Below are 26,451 nucleotides of genomic sequence, written 5' to 3'. Positions count from 1 at the left end.
CTTGGCAACCGGCGGCCGGCAACGGCGGCGGAGACGAGTCGTTGAGGCAGAGGGGCGAGCCAGGCCGCTCCGGACCTCGCCGGGGCGTCGCTGGGCCCGCGCCAGATAGTGACCCAGCTCCCCACCCCCCGCAGAGGGACTATGAGAAAATGGTCAGGCAGACGAGGAATAAGCTCAGGGAAGCGGCTGCAGAACCGTCTCAGTCCCGGCCGGTGCAGTCCAAGCGGCGGCGCCGGGCCACGGGAGCCGGGGAGCCCGAGATGGAGGAGGGGACGAAGAAGGCGGTGGAAGAGCCCGAGCCGCCTCCACAGCCTCCTCAGCCTCCGCCCGTAGGCTGCGGGAACCTGCCCGGGGGCTCCCGGGAGTACTCGCCGCGGAGGACTCGAAATCTGAAGGCGCCCAACTGCCTGCAACTGGAGGCGGTCGCCAGGTCCCTTCTCCTCGGCCGCTTCCAGTTCCTGCAGTGCTTCCTGGAGCTACTCCGAGAAAAGGTGCTGGTATTACAGACGCGTCGGTTCTCGAACAAGACCACCCTCAGCATAGGTGAGCGGAGCGGGCACGGGCGCGGGGAGCAGGCGGCCGGAGCTGGGACCCGCAGGTACTTGGCGTGAGTCTGGCGGCATGAGACCGCTTCCCTGGAGGATCGCTGCAAGTCCCAGCCCCCCTTGGTTCTTCCTTTGCAAGGTTTGGGGACCAAGTAGTGATCCCCATGTCATGGAGTGGTATTTTTTCAGAACCACGGCAGCCAATGATGAGTTGGTAACAGTGGCGAAATCTTGGGGGTCAAACATAATGATTCTCCGCACCTTAAATAAAAACAAAGTTGTGATTTTTAAAAATAGGCGTCAATGAAAATTAGTAACACCTGTCTAAAATAGAAATGAACACCTGTTAACATCAAAAGATTAATAGATAGTGTACGGAGGATGGTCAGGAAGTCCTGGGACAGCAGAACTAAGAGATGCGTCTAGTCTGGGTGTAAAAAAAATTTTTTTTGAAAGGCATGCATAGAGGAGTTTCCAAAAGTTCCAAGAAAGTGTGTTCAAATTATAAATAGATGTCAAAACTATTTTGCATCAAAAACATTGTTGAATGCCATTTTCTCAGGAATTTCTTGAAGCACTCCTGTGCTGTTGTGCTCTGGTACCCACTTAACTTCAAGATGTCGCCGTGGAGTTAACAGTGCCTAAAATTTGGAAGTTTTGTTCCTTAAGCACTTGTAATGTTTTCCTTTCCCATTTTTTCTCCCCTGATCTTCTGTAGCCTTACCTGGGAACCAGAGTTGGTGCTGTCTCAATAAACTCTATTTCAAGCAGCCTAGTCCTGGGTCAGCAGAACCTGATACTCAGAAGAAGGTGCTATTCAGATTGTGATAGAAAGTTACTGTTTAGTAACAGCTGATAGGCTGCTAGAATCACGTGGGAGTAAGAAAACCTGAAGGCAGGATTAGCCTGGAAGGAAGGGAACCAAAAGGAAGTAGGAGCTAAGGTGAAGAGTTGGCCAAGACCAGGTGTAAGGCATCCAGCTTCCTCCCGTAGGGAGGCACCGACTGCTTCCTGCACATTTCTGAATGCGATCAAGTTGCACAGTGGGAGCCAGGCAGCGTCCTCTCGAGGAATAGCATTTCTGCCACTCACATGGGAGACCTGAGTTGAGCTGCTGGCGTCAGTGCGCTTCTAAGAGATTAATTCAGTGTGCATAATGAACGGGGCATGAATTTCGAAGGGAGCAGAAGGACTAATTGGAAACTTGTCTGTGGAGTGCAGGCAGTGGCGACTGCAGTAAGGGTAGCAAAAGCAGGAGTCGGGAGGACAGGTGAGCTGAGTGGTAGAGACAGGGTGGACAGGTGGAGACAGTGGGCGAGGGGTTAGGCAGAAAGCTCAGGAAGGAATAGTACAGACTAGGGAATTCCTGGGTAGAGGTGACAACTGGAACTCTTTAAAATTGCGTTACGCTGCCAGGGGTCCCAAGGTGAGGAGAGAAAAGTGTGCAACGCAAAGATACGTGGGGGAAAGTTTTCGACTGAGTTAACAAGAAGAAAAGGAAAATGGGCTGAGGGAATTAACTCGGAGGGTTGCTGTGACGGAAAATGAGAGGGAACCAAAATCCAAGAATTGGAACGAATGGGTTAAAACTGTTAAAGTATAACAATGAAGAAAATCACTGATGGTCATAATTAAAATATCATAGTCCACGTCAAAGAGTCCTAGGAAACTAGGGGTTGTTGGAAATCTTGTCACTGAGTGGGAGGGGTTGGACCACAGCAAATGTTCTAATCTCAAAAAAGGAAAAGCTCAAGGAAAGAATTGGCGAGAGAGCTTGGAAGAGCAGGCTCCAGGAGAGGGGATTGGTGGAGCAATTGTGGTGTTTTGAGAGGAGTAGAGACAGACACACATTGGAGGTGCTGACTGTGGAAACAGCAGATGGTTTCTCCCTTGAGATGGTGGAGAATAGAAAAGGTGAGGTTTAAAACTCAGGACCGTGCTTAGAGAAGTGCTGATGTGCAGTTGGGAGTGCTGGTATCCAGCGGTCTTTGTTTTAGTAAGGTGTGAGGCTGGGTCACCTTCAGGGTGAGGTGGGGACAGGAGGCAGGAGTCCAGGGGCCCTGCTGTCCATCACAGCTTGGAGGGCTGAGGTAGGCACTGCATTCACTCAGTGTTGGCCCTGTGGTGCCGCATCATTTCCTCCAGGGAGTTTGGGGCACTGTTGGAAAGGAGGTGGATTTGATAGCGTAGTCAGTCTTTCTTTAAGTATGATCTGTTTCTGCCTGGGGGATAGCCTCTGCATGTCCTAACATTACTAATGCTTTGTCAGAGGGGCCTCTGCTTCACATTGAAGATGAAGGTATAAAGTTTAGTCAGAGTGGTTCAGAGTAGATCAAACAGGAAGAATTTATATATGAATATATATATATAATTTTTTCTATAAAGAGTCAGGGAGTAACTTTTTAAAAATTTGTTTTTATTTGAACGACAGAGGTAGAAAAAGAGGAAAGACAAAGCTTGCAGCCACCGGTCCACTCCCCAAATGGCCACTGCAGCCAAAGCTGAGCAAGTCTGAAACCAGGAGCTTCTTCGGGGTCTTCCATGTGGCTACAGGGACCAAGAACTTGGGCTGTCCTCCTCTGCCTCCCATGCACTTTGGCAGGGAGCAGCCAGAACTTAACCAGTGCTCACCTGGGATGTCAGAGTAGCAGGTGGAGATAGGCCCCTGGAGGAAGAATGTCAGGATGCTTAGGCCACATGCCATGCCTGTTGCGTCTTCATCTTTATACGTTTGTAAAAAAGAAAAGAAAAAAAAAGTTGTGAACTATTTTTACCTAACCGATAATACAGAAACACAAAGTAGGCCAAAACTTACCCACCTGGTCCAAAGGAAGGTGGTTAGTAATATGGGAAAAGGGCGAGAGAGGCAGGATTGAACTTTTTAAATTTTTTATTGAATTTATTTGATTCATTTTGATAAGTAAGATACCTTTAAATTTTTTCAGGGAGTTAATGTTGCAAGGTAACTTGACAAGTGTGTTCGGGGCAGTGATGCATATCATTATAAAACCCCAGAGAGTCAACAAGACTTCTGGAATAGCTCGGTAAATCCATTCCTCCAAGAAAATAGTGTAACTACGCAAGAAATGAAAATGGGTTAACTTTGGAAATTAAACAGAGGACCATCTAGAGAGCATGAAGTCAAGAAAGGTGGCGGGATTTGTGGAGTTAGAGGTTGTTCTTCCCCATCTCCCTGTTACCCGTGGAAGTGAGCAACCTGTGGCTCCTTGGCGCGCCCAGTACTTAGCACTCAGTACCCAATCCTCTACCTAGTGCAGCCTCGTGGTGTGCGTCCCAGGCCGGCGGTCTGGGGTGGCCAAGGGTGGTCGGGGGTGGTTGGGGGTGGCCGAGGGTGGTCGAGGGTGGCCAAGGGTGGCCAAGGGTGGTCGGGGGTGGTCGAGGGTGGTCGGGGGTGGTCGGGGGTGGCCAAGGGTGGCCGAGGGTGGTCGGGGGTGGTCGAGGGTGGTCGGGGGTGGTCGGGGGTGGCCGAGGGTGGCCGAGGGTGGTCGGGGGTGGTCGAGGGTGGCCGGGGGTGGCCGGGGGTGGTCGGGGGTGGCCAAGGGTGGCCAAGGGTGGTCGGGGGTGGCCAAGGGTGGTCGGGGGTGGCCGAGGGTGGTCGGGGGTGGTCGGGGGTGGCCAAGGGTGGCCAAGGGTGGTCGAGGGTGGTCGAGGGTGGTCGAGGGTGGCTGCTGCTGTCTGGTCTTTTCTGAAAGAACCTTGCTGATTCACTGAAATTGTGTCAGGGAATAGAAAAGGAGACAAGGAGGGTAGTGAAAAGTGCAAAGCACAGCCGTGCCGACGGTGGCCATTCCCTCACACGTCCCGAGTGACCCCTGCGTGAACACGAGGCACGGCTTGCGGGATGCCCCGCTGCTCTGGGCCGGTCTCCGATGGACAGAAGCAGCTGGCCACCTGCTCTGAGTGCAGCCGAATTCGAAGTACTTGTCTTAAAGGTATTTTGTGGTAACGCAGCTTTTAATGACTTTCTTTAATTTTTTTCCAGCTGCCTTTGTGGGACTTTTACACTGGTAAGATTTTCTTTCACTTTGAAATAGACGTTTGGACTGAAAGTTACCATCCCTGGTTGTCTGTTGTAAAACTTGGGGCGGTGCGTATGGAGGCTCGGCTTGCCCTGGTAGAGCGTGTCCCATTCCTCTTACAGCCCTCCTACGCGAAGCAGCTTCGGCTGAACAGATGCGTGAGAAGAGTAATTTGCATGTTAAACTATTTTTTGCTCTACCAAAGAATTCACCACTAAGTTTCCTTATATGTCTAGATTTTTTCTGGTATTTTATCTGTTCATTTTATCTAAATTGCTTCATCCGTTGTATTTAGTGTGTGTTATGACCGAGTTCAGAGACGAGGTTTCAATGAGCCTTTCAGTGGGTGGGCACAGGCACCTGACTTTAAACAAGTTGTCAGAATCATGTAAAATGTTAGTGTTTTCCCTCTGGGGTATTTGATCCCTGCTCTAGTTGAGGGACTTCTCAGCCTGGGGAGCTGTGTGATCCGCCCCCGTGTCCTGTCGGGACAGTGCCCCTGTGACTGTCAAGTCTGCAGGGAGGTTTTGATGGAAGGCTGCTGCGAGAATCAGTTCCATCTGAGCTACTGTGGCTATTGAAAAGCTGCCGAAGTCTAAAGTAACCTTATTTACAATTATGTTCTGAATGCTTTTCAATTGTCACTAAGTTGTTTGCCAAATAGATTTAGAATCCCTTGTGAAAGCCATAAAGCAAACAGACTTTGTTCTGATGTCAGTGCAAGGGTAGGAAGAAGGTAAGTGGTGGAGAGATCGGGATTTAGGTGTACAGTAAAGGTAAGAACCGATGAACTCAGGGATTTGAAATTTGTGCTGTGCTGGATTGTGAATACTTACAAAGGCTACTAAGCAGATTTTAAAATTACCTCAATGTTTAGTAAGTCTTTCCTTTTTAAGGTTTCCGTACTTATCAGTAGCTTGGCTATTTTAGTACTACTTTTGAAGCCATACTTATTATAATATGCTCTTTCTTTTTTTCCCTAGGATACATTTAGTAACACTTTTTGAAAATGACCGTCATTTTTCTCACCTCTCATCTTTGGAACGAGAGATGACTTTTCGCACTGAAATGGTTAGATTCTTTCTTCTAATGAGTTTATTTGTGGTCTAAGAATAGTAAGGCTGTAAGGCATAAATTTATTCAGAGCTAAAGTAAACTTTTGCTTGATGGCACTGTTTCCGCTTCCTGTTTCTGGTTCGCCTGTTCTGGGACACTTCACCTGCTTCTCATTTCCGATTTTCTTCTCTACTGATCTTTACAACTTTGTATAGTGGTATTTGAATATTTTAAAGGTATTACTTCCCCCAAAGGGATCTAAACTGTGTTTAAATGCCGAGCACAGCGCTGGCAGTGTGTAGGTTTGGTGACAGGTGACTGAGGACTAGTGAGTCCTCATTTGTTAATAGAAATAATACCAACCTCGTGGCATTTTTGAGACAGTGAAGTGAGGTAGCGATTTGGAGTACACAGCATGAAGCTTGGGACAAAAAAATAACTGTTGTTAATAAAAACTTGTTTGCAGATTTAATATTTCCTTATAGACTTTTGGCATATTAGATATCCTTTCATTGTTGAATTGTATTAATGTCATCCCAAGCAGAAATGAAGTCCTTTTGTGAACTCATATTTTACCAATTAGAACCATGAAGAAAGTGACCTTTCTGAATCAGCTAAACTCTTCAGTTTAGTACCTACTTATATTACCTGATCTATCAGAAAATAAGGCAGGAATGACTGTAGAGTTGAAAATTATGATTAATGTTTTTATTTTTAGAGAGTGTTATAAACTATGATTCCTTATTTGCTCTAAGATTTTTAAGGGAAAGCAGAAAATTGACAAGGAAAACAACATGATTCTTAAGTTTCCTTGAATTTCAGTTCACCACCTAAGCCTAATGAAGTGGATCGTTTATGTCCTGGACGGGGACCTGGCGGTTTATCCCTTCGCAGTGCACTGCCTGCATGGGCCGCAGAGGCTGCTTGCCCTCCCTAACACACTGTGGAGCCGCTGGGTGAGCTCTGCAGCAGGCTGGAAGCCTCGCGCTCCTCGTGAGTGCTCCTCGTGAGACACAGGCCCATTGTATGCTGTTCCCCAAGAGCATGGGAAAGAGAAGCAGTTTTCTGCTTACAAAGTTGAGTGCAAACGGGAAGCCCTCCTTGCTAATGATAAGTTAAGTAAAAATTAAAATAGGTTAGATATATGTTAAGGCCATTTTAAAAAGCTCATTAAAGCGTTTGGTCATCCCTTTGACTCTTGTTTGAAAACGTTTAAACTTACAGGAAAGTTGACTGAATACCATGGCAATAACCCAAAAATACATACTGTTTTGATTGTCAAAGAATGCAAGGACTAATTAGAAAGTCTTATTACTGATTTTTTCTTTTAGAAAAAATGTCCTAAAAGGAGTTATAAAAAATGCTTTAATTTTTACTTACATTGACAATAATTTGTGCCTTTTTTAAAAGGGTCTTTATTATTCCTACTTCAAGACCATTATTGAGGCCCCTTCCTTTTTGGAAGGGCTGTGGATGATCATGAATGACAGGCTCACTGAATATCCCCTTGTAATCAACACGGTGAAGCGCTTCCATCTTTACCCCGAGGTGAGTGACAGTGAGAGACGGTGCTGCTTGCACAGTGATCCTGTTTATCATTTTAACGAAGCCTAGCTATGTGGGAGTCTTAGTTTTTCTGAGTGCATGTGTCCTTATACTTGCTAGGAGTGTCAGAAGTTGTTTTCATAGAACTCCAGCACATGTGCTCACAGGATTTCAGTGGACAAACCTTACTGCAAAAATAGTGTCACATGGGAAAAAATTATGGGAGTTAGCACAGGGGATGCGAGGGAGGGTGGTCTGGGAGCTTGAGCGTTGCTGGCAGGCTGATGGCCACAGGAAGGCACAGCGGAAGTGATGAACCCAAAAGTGGCAGTACAGTTCCAGTATCAAAGTGACCTTTACTTAGTCACATAACCAGAAATCTGTGAATGTCTTCCAATGCTTAGCCAGATTGTAGGAATGAAAAATAACTGAAATATTAGTAAATTCAATTTGTGCATTCAAGATACACACTAAATTTGATTTCATGATATATACTGCTTTGAGTCTTACGTTACTCCATAATTTTAGTTTTAAAAATTATTTTGAGTTTGAACTTTAATATCATAGAAAATTAGAGAATATTCAGATGTTGTGTGATAGACCTTATAGATTAGAGAAATGTAATTTTTTATAGGTTTTGCTTTAGATCTTTCTAAATAATTTGAACACTGTAAATATAGTCACCTTTCTTCGGCTTTCCAGCGGTGTCTCCTTTCCCCTTCGTGTAACCACTGTTGATAAGTTTGATGTATATAGTCATTTAGTCCTAGCCATGTGAAGGTTGGTGTGTTTTGTTTTTCTAAATACACGTAAATGTTCTCATACTGAATGAAATACGTCATTATACATTTTCCTAAACATACTTTGTGCTCTAAGCATGGGTACCTATATACATACAAACATCTTTATATTATCTGTTGTATGAATTCCAGAATTTGTGCATTCCTGATTTATGGGTTTTCCAATTTTCTACTACAAACAATTCTAAAATGTACACTCTTTTATCTGTTTCCTCTGAATGTACAGGATTTTTTTCTAGGCTGTGTACCTAGAATTGAGGTTGTCCTGTTATAGAATGTACTGGTTAACTATACTAGATGTTGCCATCTAGATGTTACTTCTGAAGTAAATGTAGCAGTCCACACAGTTGTGTTGGTAAAGCCACTTCTCACATCCTTATGTTTTCATTCATTAAACCTTAGGATTTCTGCTCTTTTAAGCGCAAGAGATATGCTTGGGTTTTTTTTTTTAAGATTTATTTTTATTACAAAGTCAGATATACAGAGAGGAGGAGAGACAGAGAGGAAGATCTTCCATCCAGTGATTCACTCCCCAAATGACCACAATGGCCGGTGCGCGCCGATCCGAAGCCGGGAACCTGGAACCTCTTCCAGGTCTCCCACGCGGGTGCAGGGTCCCAAGGCTTTGGGCTATCCTCGACTGCTTTCCCAGGCCACAAGCAGGGAGCTGGATGGGAAGTGGAGCTGCCGGGATTAGAACCTGCGCCCATATGGGATCCCGTGGAGTTCAAGGTGAGGACTTTAGCCGCTAGGCCACGCCGCCGGGCCCTGCTTGTTTTAATTTGTGCTTTTCTCATTATTTCTGGGCTGAACTTATTTTCATGTGCAATGGAAACTTAAATTTCTTCTATCCATCCTGAATAATTCTTTCTCTTATTTGGTAGTTTTTCATTGGTTGGTTTGTAAGATAAATACTTGCTGAACGTACTTTTTTTCGTAGTTAGGCTAATTTCTGTCTTTAATCAACCATGTTGAGGTATAACTTAAATTCCATACTAGTACATTCATTTTGATTACATAGTTCTTTGAAATTTGATAATTTTATAGTCATCCCTGTAACTAAGTTATAAAACATTTTTATAACGCCAAAAAGTTTTTATCTGCTCAACTATAGCACTGAATTGCCTTGGCATGCTTATTGGGAATTGACTAACCATATTATGTGTGTATCAATTTTGGGTTCTGTTCATTTGTATGTCTATATTTATATAAGTACTACGTTGTCTTAATTATTCTAGCTTAATAGTAAGTCTTGAAATGAGATGGTTCTCCAACTTCATTTTTCTGTTTCAGGATTATATTTCTATAAAATTATTAGGATTGGCTTCTGAATTTATTCACAAAATCTTGTTCGGAATAGGGTTGATTCAGTATAGCATTTGTTGAGTGAATGAAGCCAGCCTATATTTCTTTGTAACAAGTACAAGGTAGTCAATAGATAGAACTTGAACAAAAACCAAAATTAGGTTTCTTTGCAGTCTTATTTGCGGGTGGTAACGTCTGTTTATTGTTATGTGTGTGGAGTGACATCTCACTGAGGTTTGAATTTGATTTCCCTAATGATTACTGATGTTGAGCAACTGTTACACTTGCAGTCTGGGTATAATGAATTCTGTCTTCATGTCTTTTATTAATATCCTATGTGAATTGTTTGTTCTTGATATCTTCTAGATGCTGCTTTTGTCAAATCAGTGCTTTGCAAATATACATTCCCAGTCTTTAGCTTGTCTTCATCTTTTTTTTTTAAAGATTTTTATTATTGGAAAGCCAGATATACAGAGAGGAGGAGAGACAGAGAGGAAGATCTTCCATCTAATGATTCACTCTCCAAGTGAGCCGCAACGGGCCGGTGCTGTGCCGATCCGATGCCGGGAACCAGGAACCTCCTCCAGGTCTCCCACGCGGATGCAGTGTCCCAAAGCTTTGGGCCGTCCTCGACTGCTTTCTCAGGCCACAAGCAGGGAGCTGGATGGGAAGTGGAGCTGCCGGGATTAGAACCTGCGCCCATATGGGATCCCGGGGCTTTCAAGGCAAGGACTTTAGCCGCTAGGCCACGCCGCCGGGCCCTTGCCTTCATCTTTTAAGGAAGGGCCTTTTTGTTTGTAAAACATTTTTTAAATTAATTTATTTATTTTTATTGGAAAGGCAGATTTACAGAGAGGAGAGACAGAAAGATCTGTGTGCTGGCTCACTCCATAAGTGGCCGCAGCGGCTGGAGCTGAGCCAATCCGAAGCCAGGAGCTTCTTCCAGGTCTCCCTTGTGGGCACAGGGTCACAAGGCTTTGGGCCATCCTGCTCTACTTTCCCATGACACAAGGAAGGACCCGGATTGGAAGCAGAGTAGCTGGGACACAAACTGGCACCCATATGGGATCCTGGAACTTGAATTTGGAGGATTAACCAGTTGAGATAGTGCACCAAGCCCATGGTTACTAAATTTTTAAATACATTTCCTATACCAGTTGATGTGATCTTGTGGTTTTTCATGGATTGCATTGATTAGTATTTGAATTTTCAATGTAATCTGTGTCCTCAGAATACAACTCCATTTATCATGTCATAAATTTTTTATATATTGCTAATTATTTTGTTAGGTTTCTTCATAATTTATAGTCACAAGAAATATTAATCTGTAGTTTCTTTTTTGGTTTTGTATCAGTGAAATATTAGCTTCAGATAGGTAAATGAGATATTCATTTTTCTTTGATTTTTTCCATTTTTTAAAATTTTGTGATACAGTTCCATAAGCTCTACAATTTCCCTTACCCCAACCCTCTCCTGTCCAATTTCCCCTATAATTTCAATAGTATACTTCTGCATAAACAGTCATGCATCCATCATTCTGCTATTTAAGTGTACCCTGACATGTGGGCATGGGTAGCGGCAGACAGTATAGTATCCTATTGTCAAGATGTATCTACCAGTTTCATGTGGAAGTAGAGATGCATACTGCATTGTATCCTCTCACACTTGGATAGGATAGTCTCTATTGTACAATACTGTACATCCCCTTAAATGAAAAGCCACAAAGCAAAATCAACAGGAAGAAAAATAGAAATTTACAATGCCATAAAGTTAAATAACATGCTACTGAGTGACTAATGTGTCGCTGAAGAAATGAAAAAGAAAATCAAGAAAATGATGCTACTGTGTGACCAAAGAGTCAGTGAAGAATTTCATGTGAGGAAAAAAAGAAACTTTAGAAGAAATGAAAATAAAAACATCAAAATTCTTTTGATCTCTGTTGGTGAGATGTATTGGTAAAATGGATTTTGTGTTTTGATCCAGTCCACAGTCTATGACATTTGATTGATAAGTTTAATCCATTCACATTCAGGTTAATATGAATAGGTGGTAATTTGGTCCTGTCATTTAACCAATGGGTTATATGTTGCTTGATTTAGTCTTCTCTTTTACTGGGATATTCTCCACATTTTCCTTTGGTTTTGGTAGATGCTATTCCTTTTCTTTATCAAGAGAATATCTTTAAATATCATTTGTAGGGTAGGTCTGGAAGAGGTATATTCTTTGAGTTTTTTGTTTTTGGCATGTAAGAATTGTATTTCATTTTCAAAGTCAAAGAGTTTTGTTGGATAAGTTGTTCTTGGCTGACAGTTTTTTGCTTTTAGAATCTGGAATACGTCACTGTTATCTGGCCTGTAGAGTTTCCTCTGAAAGGTCAGCTGTGAGCTTGATTGGGGTTCCCCTGTGGGTCACTTGATTTTTTTTTCATGTGCACATTTAAGGGTCTTTTCCTTATGTTTGAGTGAAGAGTTTGATTTATCATGTGTTGTGGTGAAGATCACTTTTGTTATACTCTGTTGTGAGTTCTGTACCCTTCCTGGATGTTTTCATTTGTTACTGAATACATCTTTAAACCCAGCTTCTCTTTCTGCACCTTCTGGAACTCCCATAACTCTTAAATTTGGCCTTCTAATAGTGTCTCCTATTTCTTGAATATTTTTCTTAGCTTGACCCAGCTCTCCTTCCAGCTTTTTGATTCTTATCCCATTGTGGTAAGAAATATCTTCCAATTCTGGGATTCTTTCTTCAGCCTCCTTCATTCTAATGTTGAGGCTTTCCACTGACTTTTTAATTTGCTCCATTGTGTCGTTTATTTGATTTTATTTTAGTGTTGCTATTTCCTATGTAACATATTCTTTGAACTTCTGTGTGTGCTTCTTGTTGTTAAGAAGCTTTATAACAAAATTTTTAAGTTATTTATCCCCCATTTTCCTGATGCATTCCTCAGTGAAGTCTGAGGAATATCAGGACCTATTTTGGGTGGGACCCGTAGGATGCCAAAGCTGTTTTATGTCCTCCTCCCCAAAGAGGTAATCTCTAAGAAGAATGGACCTTTCCTGTTGCTGTAGTCCTCACCAGTATCACCCTGAGTATTCTGTTTCCAGTAGACTCAGATTTTTCCAGCATTTACTTCAAGCCTCTGCTCTGTTGTGAAGCTGCTTCCACCTTTCACTTTTTAGTAGTTACAGCAACACTGCGCTTATTTGATACTGATTTTTGGAAAGAAATACCTGAGACTACACTGAATACAAAGAGCGGAAGTTTATTTCCCACAGTCCTGCAGGCTGGGAAGTCCAGGATCCAGGCCCTGGCAGAAGGTTAGTCTGCTGGGGGCTACCCTCGAAGATGGTAACTTGGTTCAGCATCCTGCAGACAGGGGTGAGGAGGCTGTGTCCTCACGTAGTGGAGGTGTGGGCGCAGGGGAACCGGCTATTGCCGGAAGCTGATTCTGTAAGAGCCCTAATCTCCTCCTCAGGGGGAGGAGAGGAACCTCCCTGCCTCCCCCCCAACTAATTACCTTCTCAAGTCCCTCCCTTTAATATTGTCAACATTGCCCAGGAGGTTTTGACCTGCATCGGAAGGGATGCATTCACAGACAACAGTGCCATTGAAGTTGCTGTTTTGCCAGCCTCTAACCCTGAGAAAATAGAGCAAAAAGAGGATCCCAGGAACCTAGAACTGTGCTGTCCTTGGGTTCTAAGGCGGCCATTTCTCCACCTTTCAGCATCTTCTTCTGCTTGACTCATATATTATTCAGAGAGTTCTTATTTGTAGTTAGGAAAAAGAGTATGTGCTCCATCTTCTAAAAGCAGGCATTTGTTTTAATGAAGTGTTTTTTCCTTCTCTTTCATCAAGTTATTTTCCATTTCCTTGTAAGACTTATTTGACCCACTGGCTGTTCAGGACTGTGTTGTTTGATTTTCAGCTGCTGGGAGGTTCCCAAAATTTGGTTTTGCTGTCAGTGTCTGCACTTTTTGGATGTGGTTTATAGTAGTAACAGCTGTCTAGTGCAGACCTGCGGAGGAGGAAGCAATTTCTGCATCACTTTCTGTGTGTTGCCTTAGAGTGCAGAGGGGCTCTGCTGTTCTGGTTAGCCTGACGCCCTGATGATGCTGTAATTGTAATGTAAAACCCAGAGGCAAAAACCCTTGTTGCTGTATCTGTGACTTACTCTAACTCTGAGGAGTTACCTTACACTAGCCCTCTTTTCCAGTGGTTTGGGGTGTTTTGGGGGGATGGTATTTTTGGATCTTTCAGTTATATAGTAAGCTCTGAGGTTTTGTTGATTTGTTTCTAGTATAGTCTTGGAGAGTAGTCTTGGAGACCTTTGAACGTGTATTATTTGAGACATTTAGCACATTTTTTCAGTGTCTTTGATGTTATGAAAAAGCAGAGTAATGTGGCTCAGTTGATAGTGCAGGAAATGAGGAGGTTTTTTTCTAGTCTACTCTCTCAAAGAACAGAAGCAACATTGAGAAGATGTAGATTTATTGTGAATCCTAGATAGCACTTCAGTGTTGAATTGTATACTCATACAATTTGTGTTCACAAGGAGATTAACTAAAACTAACGAGGTACATGTTGAACAGTATTTTGGAATGGTGTTTCTTGTATGCAGTGAGCACTTTCCACAGCATGCTGATTCACCTCTTCAAAGGGAGCCCTAAGGCACGCCCCCCGCCCCCAGGAGCTGAGGCCACCTGGCTGCACAGGCTCAAGGACTGCTGGAGCCCATAGTGACCACTGCGTGCAGAGTCAGGGCTCGAGTTCAGTCCTGGCTTCAAAGCTGTGCTTTACCTGCTCTGTCAAGCTGCATCCCAGACCTGAGTTTGGTTCTTGATGGCACATAGCTATTTGATGCGGTGAATCTGTGCATACTCTCAAGAAGAACCATTGCAAATCTTAGCAGAGGGTCAATTTTATAGAATAAAGTGATGATAATAAATCTATACTTTTATTTATGTGAAAAGATTTACACTATTAATACATATATTAACATCTATAATAGAAACTCATGACATAATATTGACTAATTCTCCGTGTTTTATGGGCCTGGGGAGGTGACTTGGAGGATGATGAACAAAATATTAAAAGTGGTTATGTTTAGGTGTTTGTTTTTCAATTCTCAAGTTTTTCCTCAGTTATTTCACATTTTTGTATAGTTTTTTTTTTTTTTTAAGATTTTGTTGTTGTTGGGAAGGTAGAGCTGCAGGGACAGAAGGGAAGACAGAGGTCTTCTGTCACTGGTTCACTCACATGGCTGGGACTGGGCCAGGCGGGAGCCGGGAGCCAGAAGCCTCTTCGGGTCTCCCACACGGGTCCAGGGTTCCAAGGCCCTGGGCCATCCTCTGCAGCTTCCCCAGGCTGCAAGCAGGGAGCTGGAGCACAAGTGGAGCAACTGGGAGATAAACTGGCACTCATGAAATGCCGGCGGTTTACGCAGAGCATTAGCCAGCTATGCTACTGCTTCCAGCGAGCCCTCCATCACGTTAGTTATTTGTAAAAAACTAACTAAATAAATAAAAATTCTGTCAGGCATAAGCAATTTTTGTAGTAATTTTTTTCTATTTATCTTCTTGGCTTTGAACTTTAAGAAATGGGTTATAGGTTTGGAAGACTGTTAAAATTAAATCTCTTTCAAAGTTTAATGGACACAGGAGCTATTGCACATCTTATTCCAGCTTTTTGAAGAATATATTTTATTTTATGAAGAAGTAAATTCAGGTGCTGGTGTCATGGCATAGCAGGTAAAGCCACCACCTGTGACGGCAGTCCACGTGGGCAGTGGCTCATGTTCCAGCTGCTCCACTCTGATCCAGCTCCTTGCCAATCGCCAGGGTGGGCCCCTGCCCCCAGTGTGGGAAGATTCAGGTGAAGCGCGTGGCTTGGCTTGGTCCCATACTGACCGCTGCAACCCACTCAGGAGGGAGCCAGTGGATTAAACATCTTGAAGACTCTCTAACTCTGCCTTTCAAATAAATAATTTTAAAAAACTGTATTTGCCATCAGAAGTTCAGGGACCTAAATGAAATGTTGTGAAATGTTTCTGTAAATTGATCATTTTTTTGTTAATCATTTTAATAATTTTATATTAGATTTTGCAGTTACTATTTATATTAGAATTTATTATATGCCGTGTGTAATGCATGTAGCACATGTGTACTCTATATGTGCTTATTGTATTAGTTGTATTTAAGTACAGGAAGTATTTAAGTGTAGGAATGTCAGAAGTTTGTGGGAGAATGGAATTAGTTGGTAAGTGCAGGGGCTGATGCTGCGGTGCTGCAGATCAAGCTTCCGCTTGGAACACCCTCAGCCCACATCAGAACACCTGTTTCAGTCCTGTCTACTCTCCCACTTCACTCCTCCTTCCTCCTAATGCCAGTGGAAGCCAGCAGGTGATGGCTTACGTGCTTGGATTGCTGCACCCACACAGGAGACCCAAACAGTGTTCTTGCTTGCTAGATTCAGCCTGCCGACTCTGGCTATTGTGGGCATTTGGGGAGTGAACCTGCAGATGCAATTTACCCTTCTCTGCATCTCTCTGCCTTTCAAATAAACATTTGTAAAAGTTTATTTTGCTGAAAAAGTATTATATGAAAACTATACATGTTTGTAATACTATATATTTAATGAACTCTTACAAGCCCATCATATGCATAGACTTCATGGGTTTTTTTGCCAGAATAAGATTACCTTTCCTATGAACTTTCTGAAGCATTGTTGTATTATATAATTATATTTGAAACATTTTCTGTTGAGCTTATTTAGTTGAAGGCAGAGGATGCTCTTGTTCACACACCACTGCAACTGGGCATACTGAAGCCAGGAACTGAATTGGGTATCGCATGTGGGCACCTACTTGCACCATTATATGCAGCCTCCCTGGGTGCCCAATTAACAGGAAACTGGACCAGGAGCAGTGCCGGTTTTGAATGTAGGCACTTCAGTATGGAATATGGGTGTTCCAAACAACATCTTAATTGCTAAGCCAGGTACCTGTTCCAAGATACAATTTTAAAATTGCATAGTTAGTGTATTTAGTAAGTACATTTGTTAAGTTTATGATGTCAACAGCAATCAGATGTTTGGGAAAAATTGTTAATGTGAGAACACACTTCGTTCCATTATCTTTTTGTTTGTATGTTTTGTAGGTGATCTTGGCCTTCTGGTATCGCATATTCATGGGAATAATGAATATTTTTGGGATAGAAGCTAAGACCTGCTGGAATGTCACCAGGATAGAACCTCTTAATGAAGTTCAAAGTTGTGAAGGTGATCTTTTATCATCTCAAATAGCACTGATAAGAGGAATTTGGAGGGGCAGTAATACTTCTTTTGGTAAAAATTAGAGTGGAAAACATAATACGAAAATGACTTAGCCATCTAAAACGAGGATGGAAACCCAACTAGACTAGAGAGAGGTGATATTTATTGAGTTCCCAGTGAGCTGTAGGGCTTCCCCCAATCCTGGAATTGGCACCCTAAGAGGGCTGTTGACAGCTTAGGACTCTAAGGAAGTGAGGTTAAGTAGGAGACCTTTGGCTGTCTGCAAGCACTCACAGATAGTTGGGAAATGTGTAGACTTGAGGGAGGGAGTTTGGAAGTGAAGTAGACATAACTTGATCATTGGTTAGTGCAAGAGAAAGCAGGGTAACAAGTCCTATAATGTTGCTTGGTTTCGGATTTAGCTAATTGAGTTCTGAGAGGGAAGCACATTTGATAGGAGCAGGTTTGTATTTCTCCATTTCACGGTGCATGTGTGATGTGAGGTTCCTGGGAGGCCTCAGCATGGCGATGCCGAGTGGCTGCCTGCAGTAAGAAAACTGACGGTACATAAAACAAGAGGCGGTTGGGACGGACTGGATGGAGTTGTAAGAGACATGGGAGGAAACAGGAGGGCCAGACTTCAGCTCTCGGCTTGGGCCAGTTAGAATTTGCTACCTTCTGTTTTCTCAAGCAAAAAAAAAAAAAAAAATTTATGCAAACTTATAAATTGTTCTTGATAATTTTGAGATGATTACAAAATACATAGTAAGTGCTACACAGAAATAATCTTGTATGTTGAATATGCATATATTACCACTTAGCCATACGTGGTAATGACCTGGAATAACTTTTATTTAATGTAAACAAAAGCTACTCCTTGAGGTCAGGGATTGTATCTTAATCATTATGGGGCCTTGCAGAAGATAAAAATAATCTTGTGGCTTTTCTCTGGAACTTCATTAAGTAATTCTGCAAATAGTATCACCTAAGTTAATATGAAATCTTAACAAAATATTGCATTATTATACTGATACTTCATTAGGGGAAGTATAAAGTAATTCTTAAAGTATAAAGTGTGTATGTGACTAAATTATATTAAGGATAATAATGTTACTATTAGAGAGCAAACTGGAAAGTAAATGCTTCCAGCAAGTTCTTGAGCTCTTGATTGCAAAGCAGGGGATTATTTAAGCCCATGTTCATTAAATGCTAAATTATCTGTCTTTTCAAAGGGCTGGGAGACCCTGCTTGCTTCTACGTTGCTGTAATTTTTATTTTAAATGGACTAATGATGGGATTGTTCTTCTTATATGGTGCATACCTGAGGTAAGACTAGTGAATTAAAAAATAGTGTAATGGGCTTAAGAAGACTGGCTAATATTTGTTCAATGATGTTAATCAGTAGGAAAATTTGTACATTTGATTTTTTCAGAAGCGTAACATTCTTTCAGGAGATGTCCCTGAAATAATGTGTTAAAAGCAATTCCCCACCCGTTTAAAAAAAAAAAAAAAAACCTTTGGGGATTTAAAAACAAAAACCTTGAGATTTCTTAGCAGAGATTTTCGTGAAAATGCCTCCAGCTCACATGTAAGATGATGCAAACATCAGAGGACTTCCTTGGCATTAGCTGCAGTCTGCTTTTACATTCTGTGTGAAAGAAGCTGAGTGTCCCTTGAGAGAGACACTGCTGTCTGCCATCCTCAGTTCTTGGTACCAGGCGCACAGGTGTAGCTGGAGCAGGTGTGTCTGTCCGAGAGGGCAAGTGGAAGTGAATAAAGGCAGGGATGTGTTTGGCTGTCGCTCTTCCCTCCTTCCTGGGGTAGCTGCAGGAGCTAGCTTTGCCAGCGACAAGTGGAAGGAAGTCAGCTTTGCTTACACTCAGGCAAGCATGTGACTTTTTCAGAAAAAAGGAAAACGAAAAACAAATTCAGTTGCCCCTTCTGTTTTTTCCTGCATTAAAAAAAGTTGTTGTTTTTGTTTTTTCCCATTTTTGCTTGGGTCTGGTACCCAAATCTGCAACATTTGTCCAGAGGCTAGAATCATGTAGAGTTACCTAGCTTTTTACAGTTCTGGTGTTGCTAAACCCAGGCTGAAAGTAACTTCATTTTAATTTTTTTCTTGGCTGATAAACATCCATACTGTTTAAGCTATTTTTGTTAGTTTTGGGGTCTTTTTTTAATTTTCTTTCCTATCAGAATTTAACCTTATTTATTTCAGCATACTCTTTTCACTTTTGAAAAAAAATATTTATTTGGAAAGTCAGATATACAGAGAAGAGGAGAGACAGAGGGGAAGATCTTCTGTCCATTGATTCACTCCCCAAGCAGCCACAACTGCTGGAACTCAGCAGATGTAAAGCCAGAAGCCTCTTCCAGGTCTCCCACGTGGGTGCAGGCTCCCAAGGCTTTGGGCCATTTTTTACTCCTTTCCCAGGCCATACGTAGGGATCTGGTTGGGAAGCAGGGCTGTCAGGACACAAACTGGCGCCCATATGGGATCCCAACGTATGCAAGGTGAGGACTGTAGCCACTAGGCTACTGCTGCAGCCCCTTTTTGCTTTTTTTTCTAATAGACTTACCTTGCTTTTATTTGAAGGGGAAGTTTACAAAGAGAAGGGGATACAGAGAACACAATCTTCCATCCACAGTTTTATACCCTAAATGGCCACAATAGCCAGTGCTGAGCCAATCTGAAGCTAGGAACCAGGAGTTTCTACTGGGTCCTCCGGTGTGGTTGCATGGCCCGAGGACTTTGGCCATCCTCTCTGCTTTTCCAGACCATGGACAGGGAGCTGGGTCAGAGGTGACTGGATGCTAGTGCTGCAGGCGGAGGCTTAGCTGGCTGAGCCAGAGCTCTAGCCCCTCAACATTATTGTTGAACTGCACAACATTTAAAAGAGTTCATCTTCCAAGAAGCATTTATTGATTTTTCATTAAATCCATATCCCTTATTTGGGAAGTTTTCAGTGTAGGAAGATTAACATGGAATCAGTGAAAGTTAGGAATGTATTCAGCACCTGATTATATCCTGTTGCATATAGTAAATCAAGGAAAACTGGAAATAAATAAGATAGGAAAATTCGACAAATAGGTGTTTGCAACAATTATATTACACATAAAGAAAATAAAAATGGTCTATGGATAAAATACTTGATATGAATTTCTATTGTTACTGTTTTCTGGACTCCAAAATTAATACAGGAAGGTTACACATTTTATCCCATAGTCTCAAGCAGAAAATAAAATTCTGATCTGATGTTATCTGGAACAACATTGAAATTTTGAAGTTCCTAAAAATTATTCTGACAAAAGATATGACTTCTATGGATAAATTGTAAAACTTGGTTGAAAAGCATTTTAGAAATTCTGTACTGTTGGACAGATACGCACGCCATGCTTGTATGTTGGAAGACTTGGTTTTTAGGAGCTGACAGTTTATCTCTAAATGTATTTCCAGATTCTGTCTCTGCTTATCAAAACCCAATGCATTTTGTGTTGAACTTTATAAACTGATATTGTTGTTGCTCAGAAATGCAAAGTACCAGACACAATTAAGACATTCTTGAAAAAGATAGGAGGCCTTGCTCTCTGAATTACTGTTGTTTTGTAAAGCTGTTGTCAGCAAGATGATTTCACTAGATCCACCACTAGATTGCCAAATCCACCCCTAGAACAGGCTGAAGCCCAGAAACAGGAATGTCCACTTAGTGTGTGATAGAGCTGATATTGCAGATCGGTGGGGTGGACTTGTCCATGCATAGCACGGAGAATTGGGGAGTTTGTGGAATGAAGAAAAACTGTAGCTGTATATCCAAAGTAAATTACAACTCAAATATTACAGACAAAATTATAAATGTTTGACTTATGATATAAAAGAATATTATCAGTAACTTGGACTAAAAATCTCCTAAGATGCAATAAGTTCAACAATGAAGGAAAAAAATCTGATTAATTTGACTAAGAGAACTCTCAAATCCCTCGAAAGATATTATGGAATAAAAAAAAATTGGGGGCCAGTGCAATGGCTCAGCTGCTCCACTTCGGATCCAGCTCCCTGCTTGTGGCCTGGGAAAGCGGTGGAGGATGGCCAAGGTCTTGGGACCCTGCACCTGTGTGAAAGGACCAGGAAGAGACAGCTCCTGGTTTTGGATCAGCTCAGCAGTGGCGGCTGTGGCCATTTAGGGAGTGAACCAGTGGATGGAAGATCTTTCTGTCTCTTCTCTTTGTAAATCTGCCTTTCTAATAAAAAATAAAATTTAAATTTAAAAATTAGAAAATAATTTGAAAAGCACATAACTGCAGATATATGAAAAGCATAGAACTGTAGGATTTGGAAATTCGATTTATAATTGTCATGATATTGAACAGTATTTTTCCTAGTGCCTTTTGTGACCAGGAGCATTGTGATAGGTGTGCTGGTAATAAAAAAGCAGACAGTCCTCAGTCTGCTGGAAAGACAGAATAAATAACCTGGTAGGAAGAAAAGGACAAAGTGTTTATCAACACACATTTCTCAACATCTCTAACTCCAGAGGACAGACAGAAAGTTTACAAAGCTCACCCTAATTATTACCAATAAAACAGATTCAGTCCACAATGATATGCCATCTCACATCGAATAGATTGATCAAGGATTTTTCATCCAACCACAGGTGGACATACTACTATGGCTATTTTGGAAAAGATTTGCATTTAGTAAAGTTGAAATTTGATACCTTCTAACTTAGCAATTCAAGTTTAACGTATACATTCCCATATAAGTTTTGTGCATTTACACAGGAAATATGTGTAAGTTGAAAGCATTATTTGTAATGGCTCCAAGTTGGAAATAATACAAGTGTCCAATAGAAAGGAGTATGCCTAGGTTTATTTAGCATGATAGAAATCCATGCAGATGTTATTTCACTGACACAAAATCCTCTAACAAAACTTTTTGTAGTGTTGAATATCTCATGGATCCCAATGAGCATCTTTGTAGACATTATGGGATGCACAAATGCTCAGATGTCACCATGTGCACACTGTGTGATATAGATGCTTGCTCTCACAATAGCACAGTTAACTCAGCATCATGAGAGAACTGTGTTGCGTGTCTCCTGTCCAAGAAAAGAACTGAGTGTGGCTTCCATGGAATGTGTCTCACTTTCATATAGCTGTAAAGGCTTAAAGCTATAGTTCAAACATCTGTACGAATCATGAGTCAGGAACCATTTGTATAATAATGAGAATGAGTGGCCACAGCCACACACATCAGTGTGAAGTAATCTTAAAATAGAATTTGTATGAAATCAAGTACAGAATCTAAACTGCATGCTTCCACGAAGGGTGAAAAACAGCTAAAAGTAAATTCTAATTTGTGCCTGTGTTAGATTTGAGAACTCGGAAATCAGGATGGTGGCTTTCTTGGAGGAGATGGTGGCAAGTAGGACAGGATACAACCGTTTTCTGTTGGGTAACTTTGTGGTTGCAAACCAGAACATCTGTGGGCTTTTCTATATGATATATATACAAAATTACATGGAAGTTTGTTTCAATGTTTTAAAGGAAAAGGATTGCTTTGATGCTGTTTTCATTGGCTTACATGTCTTAATTTTGAAAATAGTTTGTATTGTTAGTTTCCCATTTTTTAAAATGGTATGCTACACAGCAATGACTAAGCCTTTTTAAGATGAGAATTATTTTTGTTTTTTTCCCCCCGTGGAAGGGCAACCGAGAAGTGATAGTCTCTCTAACTTAGTTACAGCGTTCTGAAATTTCAAAGACATTTATTAGATTCTAATCAAAAGGTTAATTAGGTATAACCAAGTTTCTCGTACTTCCTCCTTTCAATTTCTAATTTCCTCTTTTTGAAATACATCCTTTGAATTTCTCTAGTGAAAATCCATCAACAGTAAGTCGTTTCTCATTAGCTTTCTCCTGCTTGTATTTTTAAAAGAACTCAGTTTTCATTCATTTCTTTAATCCTGATTAGCTTCAAGCTGTGACTGTGGGGATACAGTGATGTATGGCGCAGGGAGGGAATCTGTCCTCTGTGCAGTGAATATGGTGGGCTGTATAGGTGAGACGTGAAAAGAGTATGAAGGAAGGTGGCGGCAGCAAGTTGCCTCCAGTCAGAATATTTAAGGGACACAAAATAAGCTCTCAAGTGGCTGCCCATTTGGTAAATGTTATCACAGGTCTATATCTTACGTGCTTTATTTAGAAAATAAATGTGAATTGTGAAGTCTAGGTTGTTATATATGCTTTTTAAAATGTTTTCCTTATTTATACTTTCTTGTACATTTACAGTTACAAAGCTGGATAGGTATTTTTACATTTTTGAACATTTTTACTACTACATGGTTTAGTACTATTATGTTTGTTTTGGATAATTTTTTTTTTACTAATTACGTTGCATTATGTGACACAGTTTCATAGGCTCTGGGAAGTACTATTATGTTAAATATGGAAATCTGGTTTTGAAGTCTGAGGTAATTTTAAAGAAAGTCTTTATATTTTGCCTGAGTTATGATTGTATACTTTTTTTTTTAACAGTGGGACTCAGCTAGGAGGTCTAATTACAGTAATGTGCTACTTTTTCAACCATGGAGAGGTTTGTTATCTAGAAGATAATTTTTAGAGAATAATAAGAGGCTGCAAAACAAAATCTACTCACTGGAACAATATGTTGATGCATATTTTATGGCAGTGCATTATCTTAAAAACTTTTAGAAGTTGACATTTAAACCGCTCTAAAGCATGTGAAATATCTTGCATGGTTTTTAGTGAAACATTGACATTTAGATACTCAGTAGCAAAGAGCGAAGCATTGTGCTGGCTGAGTTCATGCTCTTGCTGTTCATTGTCTCGTGTGCTCCTAGTTGGTTGTTATACTGGCCGTGCAGGTTAGGAAATTGAAGTTAGAGACTTCAGGTTACCTCATCAAGGTTCCATATTCAATAGGTGAAGAAACTGGGTTTCTAATCCTATACCTATAGGGCTCTAATACCTTGCTTCTTTTAAAATACATGTTGACCTTAAAAAAGGTGTTAAGAGCACTTAATGTGAAATCAGCTTTCTTAACAGATTTCTAAATGTATGATGCAGCATGATTAACACTGTTGTATACTTCAGATTTCTAGAACTTGCTCATCCTACAAACAGAGCCCCTCCCCAGCCTGAGCCAAGCAGAGCCCCCAGACCTGGAGCATGCCTGCAGTGAAGGCGTTGCCTCCTAGACTGTGCTGCTTTTTCAAGTAACACAAAACACTGAAATTAAAATAGAAATTAACTTACTAATTCAGCCCAAGGGAGCATCATGTATGTAAAAAGAGTTTATAGAAGCTTATTTACGGTCTGTGATGTTCATCCAGCACAGTATTGAAGGTGTAGCATATGCTAGATTTCTGTGTTGAAGTCTGAGGAGATGACAGTGCAATGTGAGATGATGATGGAATGCGACTGCTAGCTTTTGGAAGCAAAATATGTAAGACATTGCTAATAGGTACATTTTTAAAACTATGCATAGGATACCTTCCATGTTTTAAGAAACACAAATACATTTTTATTCATCAGTGTTTTAATGATGTTTTCTCTTTGAACATGTTTGATCTGATTGATGAAGGGCTTCAAAAATTCATGGAAAATGCATGTTGTAAAAAGTATGAATAGATTTGAATCTTTTTTTTTTTTTTACTAAAATCTTTTTTTTTTCAATGTTTTTGTTGATAAGGCGAATTTACAAAGAGAGAAGGATAAACACAGAAGAAAGGTCTTCCATCCTCTGGTTCACTCCCCAAAAGGCCAGATGGCTGGAGCTGAGCCGATTGGAAGCCAGGAGCTTCTTCCAGGTCTCCCTCTTGGGTACAGGAGCCCAAGTCTTTGGGCCGTCCTCCATTGCTTTCTCAGGCCACAGGCAGAGAGCTGGGTGGAAAGCAGAGTAGTCAGGACAAAAACCAGTGCCCTTATGGGATGTTAGTACTTCCAGGCATTTAAGCCAATTGAGCCATTTATCAGCTCTAGTAAACTTAAATTAATTCAGTTTGTTGTATGAACTGTCTGAAGTTTCCTCAGACTTTTCATTTTTCTCTGTGAGCCCCAGAAGAGGCTCCGGGCTCCTGCCTTCAGATCAGCTCAGCTCCAGCCATTGCAACCACTTGGGGAGTGAATCAGTGGACAGATCTTTCTGTCTCCTCTTCCTCTCTGTATATCTCACTTTCCAATAAAAATAAATTAAAAATCTTTAACAAAAAAACTATTAGACCTATCACTAGTTTTGACGTTACTGCTTGTTGTAAAGGAACACGGTGAGTGTTTTTATTAATTTCAGGCCACCCGTGTGATGTGGACCCCGCCTCTCCGGGAAAGCTTCTCGTACCCATTCCTTGTACTGCAGATGTGGATTTTAACTGTGATTCTCAGGTAAGTTTGGTTTATACAAAACCAAATATCTCTGTAGTTCATTTAAGTATCTTAAAATGTTTTGCCCTACTAAGTTACAGTTACCAAATGCTTTGTTTTGAAAATTATTTTGAAAATGCAGTTATAGTATAGAGTTAAGAAATAGTCTAAAATTACTGTGTAAATATTGCTTGATTTCTTAAAAGTCTGGACTATAGGTTCTAAATAGCTATATTATGTTTTAACAGATCCAAATGTACATGTTAAAATTGTACATATAGTTTGCAAAGATTGGAAATTTTTTTAGTTTTTCCCTTCAAAGGTTATGTACTATCATTTCCAGCCTGTGTGTTTGATAGAGCATTAATTCTTCATGAAAAACGTATCCTGAGTGCACGAGAATTTGAGAACGACTGTGTTAATAAAGATAAAGATTATACATATCCACTTCTTTCTAAAAGCCTGATGTTTATAGCAGTACAACCAGGTTTCAACTGAGCTAGGTTTGTGTGTGTGCATGTGTGTTTTGATACATTTTTGGTGGTAGTTTTCTAAGCATGTCAGAAACTTCAGAGATAAAACAAAAAACCCAGAATCCCACAGTATACTGTTGTGAGATCTTTATCGTAAGATCGACTCCCATATGGATGTCTCACTAAGTGAAATAATGGTTATTATTTCCTCCGAGCCCTGATCCATTTTTTAAATCCCTGGTAGATTCAGCTTTATACAAAAATTATTTGTGTACTTTTTTCTTAAAACTAAGTCATGAACCATGTACACAAACACAAGTGTGTACATACACAATTCTGTATTTCAAGTGCCAGTCTAAATAGGGACCCTGCCATGTTTTGTTTGTTTTTTGAAAATTTATTGTTTTGTTGATTTGAAAGGCATAGTTAAGGAGGGAGAGAGATCTTCCATTCACTGGTTCACTGCCCGAATGACCAGAAGAGCTGGGGCTGGGGCAGGTGCAGGGCAGGTGCTTCATCCGGGGCTCCGATGTGGGTGCAGGGGCCCAACGAAGTGGGTCATCTGCTTTCCCAGGCACTTTCACTAGGTCAGAAATGGAGCAGTCAGGTGTGGAACTGGCCTCCACACCTTGTTTATTTCTTTTTATTATTATTATTATTTAACTTCATTAATTGCATTGTATTATGTGACACAGTTACATAGATACTTGGGTTCTCCCACCCCTCCCCAAACCCTCCTTGTTTATTTCTTTAACCCCAAATATTTTCTATGAGTCATGCATGTGCTGGCTGGAAGAATGAGGTGAGGAATGGTGGACTGTGGTAGCAGCAGACCTGGAGAAGGCTCTTGTTATTGGAAGTATGTTTTCAGGTAGAATTCAGATTGGAACTACGCTACCTGAAAGTCTTTGCTGTCTAAATCACCTTGTCTCAGATGTGGCGAAGGAGAGTACCCTTTCTTTGCCTTCACTGTTTAGTTTTTAGAACAACTAATTTTTTTCATCGTTTTGAATTGACATTAATCTGGCCATTTCATGGA

General features: G+C 41.2%; 1 protein-coding gene across 2 annotated transcripts in view; it reads left to right on the top strand.

Moving 5' to 3' along the window:
- DPY19L2 (dpy-19 like 2) overlaps positions 1-26,451 on the top strand; it is a 71,640-nt gene continuing 45,189 nt past the window's right edge. For both annotated transcript variants that reach the window (XM_058678231.1, XM_058678230.1), the window contains exons 1-8: positions 1-543; positions 4,549-4,573; positions 5,569-5,656; positions 7,052-7,189; positions 16,446-16,566; positions 17,793-17,886; positions 23,095-23,152; positions 24,869-24,960. In XM_058678231.1, the coding sequence (XP_058534214.1) occupies positions 150-543; positions 4,549-4,573; positions 5,569-5,656; positions 7,052-7,189; positions 16,446-16,566; positions 17,793-17,886; positions 23,095-23,152; positions 24,869-24,960 (1,010 nt within the window). In that variant the 5' untranslated portion in view covers positions 1-149. The remainder of the gene's footprint in view (positions 544-4,548; positions 4,574-5,568; positions 5,657-7,051; positions 7,190-16,445; positions 16,567-17,792; positions 17,887-23,094; positions 23,153-24,868; positions 24,961-26,451) is intronic.

Source organism: Ochotona princeps, chromosome 20, assembly GCF_030435755.1.
Source record: "Ochotona princeps isolate mOchPri1 chromosome 20, mOchPri1.hap1, whole genome shotgun sequence".
Lineage (NCBI taxonomy): Eukaryota > Metazoa > Chordata > Mammalia > Lagomorpha > Ochotonidae > Ochotona > Ochotona princeps.
This window is presented reverse-complemented; position numbering and strand designations above follow the sequence as displayed.